This window comes from Clupea harengus, chromosome 19 (genome assembly GCF_900700415.2).
Source record: "Clupea harengus chromosome 19, Ch_v2.0.2, whole genome shotgun sequence".
Lineage (NCBI taxonomy): Eukaryota > Metazoa > Chordata > Actinopteri > Clupeiformes > Clupeidae > Clupea > Clupea harengus.
This window is the reverse complement of record NC_045170.1, coordinates 1,808,464-1,810,963: the sequence shown is the minus strand read 5'-3', so window position 1 is coordinate 1,810,963 and position 2,500 is coordinate 1,808,464. Positions and strand designations below refer to the sequence as shown.

At 44.0% G+C, this 2,500-nt stretch overlaps 1 protein-coding gene across 1 annotated transcript in view; it reads left to right on the top strand.

The window, feature by feature from the left end:
* Positions 1-2,500, top strand: part of si:dkeyp-120h9.1 (Y+L amino acid transporter 2-like) — a 17,570-nt gene that overhangs the window by 10,264 nt on the left and 4,806 nt on the right. The window contains exons 5-7 of the mRNA XM_031586017.2: positions 16-119; positions 723-819; positions 1,532-1,681. Of these exons, the coding sequence (XP_031441877.1) occupies positions 16-119; positions 723-819; positions 1,532-1,681 (351 nt within the window). The remainder of the gene's footprint in view (positions 1-15; positions 120-722; positions 820-1,531; positions 1,682-2,500) is intronic.

Sequence of the window (2,500 nt, the reverse complement as noted above, 5' to 3'; positions counted from 1 at the left end):
GTGTGTGTGTGTTAGACGTTTGCTGATGAGGTGCTGGGCTGGGCTCGCTGGCTGATCCCTCTGTCAGTCGCCATCTCCTGCTACGGAGGCCTCAACTCTTCCATCATCGCCGCCTCCAGGTGTGTGTGTGTGTGTGTCTCTGTCTGTCTGTCTGTCTGTGTGTGTGTGTGTGTGTGTGTGTCTCTGTCTGTCTGTCTGTGTGTGTGTGTGTGTCTGTCTGTCTGTCTGTCTGTCTGTCTCTCTGTCTGTCTGTCTGTCTGTATGTGTATGTCCTCTGTCAGTCTCACTAACTCTCTCTGACATACACACACACATTAGTCAGCCTCATAGAAAAACTAAATACCAAACCTCTCTTCTAGAATGTTCCCTGTAGGGTAATCTGTGTTCTAGAATGTTCCCTGTAGGGTAATCTGTCCTCTAGAATGTTCCATGTAGGGTAATCTGTGTTCTAGAATGTTCCATGTAGGGTAATCTGTGTTCTAGAATGTTCTCTGTAGGGTAATCTGTGTTCTAGAATGTTCTCTGTAGGGTAATCTGTCTTCTAGAATGTTCCCTGTAGTTAGATGCTTTGTTCTTCTGTGCTTCAGGTATGGGAATATCTTCTGTGATTTCTAGATAGTTCCTCCTATATTAACATGTCTGTGATTTCTAGATAGTTCCTCCTATGATAACATGTCTGTGTTTTCTAGATAGTTCTTCCTATATTAACATGTTTTTTCTAGATTGTTCTTCGTGGGCTCTCGTGAGGGCCACCTACCCAACATGCTCTCCATGATCCATGTGAAGCGCTACACCCCCATCCCTGCCCTGCTCTTCAATGTAAGTCCCCCAGGGGGCGCTAGATCACTAAACCAGGGAACACAACGCCTACCTTAGGGCCAATGATTTTCCGCGATAAAGGAAAACGGACGGAATTCGCGGAATGTACCCTTTGAAACGGAATTGCAACTTTCAAACGGAAACACCATTTTGTGCATCAAAATCGCCCAAATTCCCCTGTATTTTGTCCTGCAAGACTGTATTTATTTCAAATAAGCACAACGACGATTGCAAGGATGAACAAACATTAATAATAATAAAAATGAGAAAATGTCAGTCACATTAATTCGCTCATCTTCCCAATCGCCTCCAAATAATGTTTTTTTAGTCTTCTGTTCTGTTGATGGCTGGCAAACAACAATCTTAGAAGGTTTGGGTCACTTGTGGCACATATTATTCACTCATTTTAAGCTATCAATCTACCCCTGGGTGAACAAAATGAGCTGAAACGGAAAAAAACGGAATTGACCAAATGTGAAACGGAAAACTCATTTATTTTTTTTAAACGGAAAATCATTGGCCCTACTGCCTCCAGTGAACTCGGACAGGAACTTGTGTTTTTGATTGCTAACTTTAATGACCTACGTGTGTGTGTGTTGTAACGGTCTGACTATCTGATGTAGAGAGGCTTTAGTAGATTCATGTCTACCACCAGTCAGTCCTCTTACAAAAGAATTCAGCATTCATCACAAATTTACAATGTGTCTTACAGGGTGGCATGTCCCTGATCTTCCTGTGTGTGGAGGACGTGTTTCAGCTGATTAACTACTTCAGCTTTAACTACTGGCTTTTCATCGGTCTCTCCATCGGCAGTCTGATCTACCTGCGGGTCAAACGGCCCGACCTACCACGCCCAGTCAAGGTGAGTACGCACACACACCCCACACACACACACACACACACACACACACACATACACACACACACACACACACAGGAGCGAGAAAGCGGAGCGGTTGGTATTAGGGATGGGCATAATTAATCGACGATCGATTAATTGATCATTAAGAATTTCCTCGATGAAATTATTTTTTCATCGATTAAAACTAATGCATGTTCTGTTTCGTAGTGTGCGTGTAATTTATTTATTTTAGGGCTGTCAAAGTTAACGCGTTATTCTATGAGATTATTGTGGCGGAGATTAATGCAATCAAATATTTGAACGCAGTTAACGCAACTTTGTTTACTTCCGGTGCGCGTTGACCCGTGGCACGAAACCGCCCCTTGTCTGCAGTCAGTTAGATAGAAGAGACCGAGACGGTAGTTGAAGATGGAGAGAGCTGAGGGATTGTTGGGCGGAAAGTTTCTGTTTAAGAGGCAAAATGACAGAACAATCGACAAAACTAAAGTTGTATGTAGCATTTGTCAAGCTGAATGTAGCTATCACAGAAGCAGCTCGTGTTTAAGTTATAACCTTAATGCAAAGCACCCGACAGAAAGCAGTCCCAGGTTAGATGGTCGCCAACCCACACTCCACGACTTCTCTAGGAAATGAACTAGACCAGTCCGTGAACAGGTTACCAACGCTGTAGCAGTTTAGGTTGCGGGTGACTGTCGGCCCATCAACATAGTTGAAGACGGTGGGCTGACTGAGGTGATTCGAATTGCTTCAGGGGACAATTCTTACGATTTACCGTCGAGGGGCACCATTGTGTCTCGCATACATTCATTGGCTGATGGC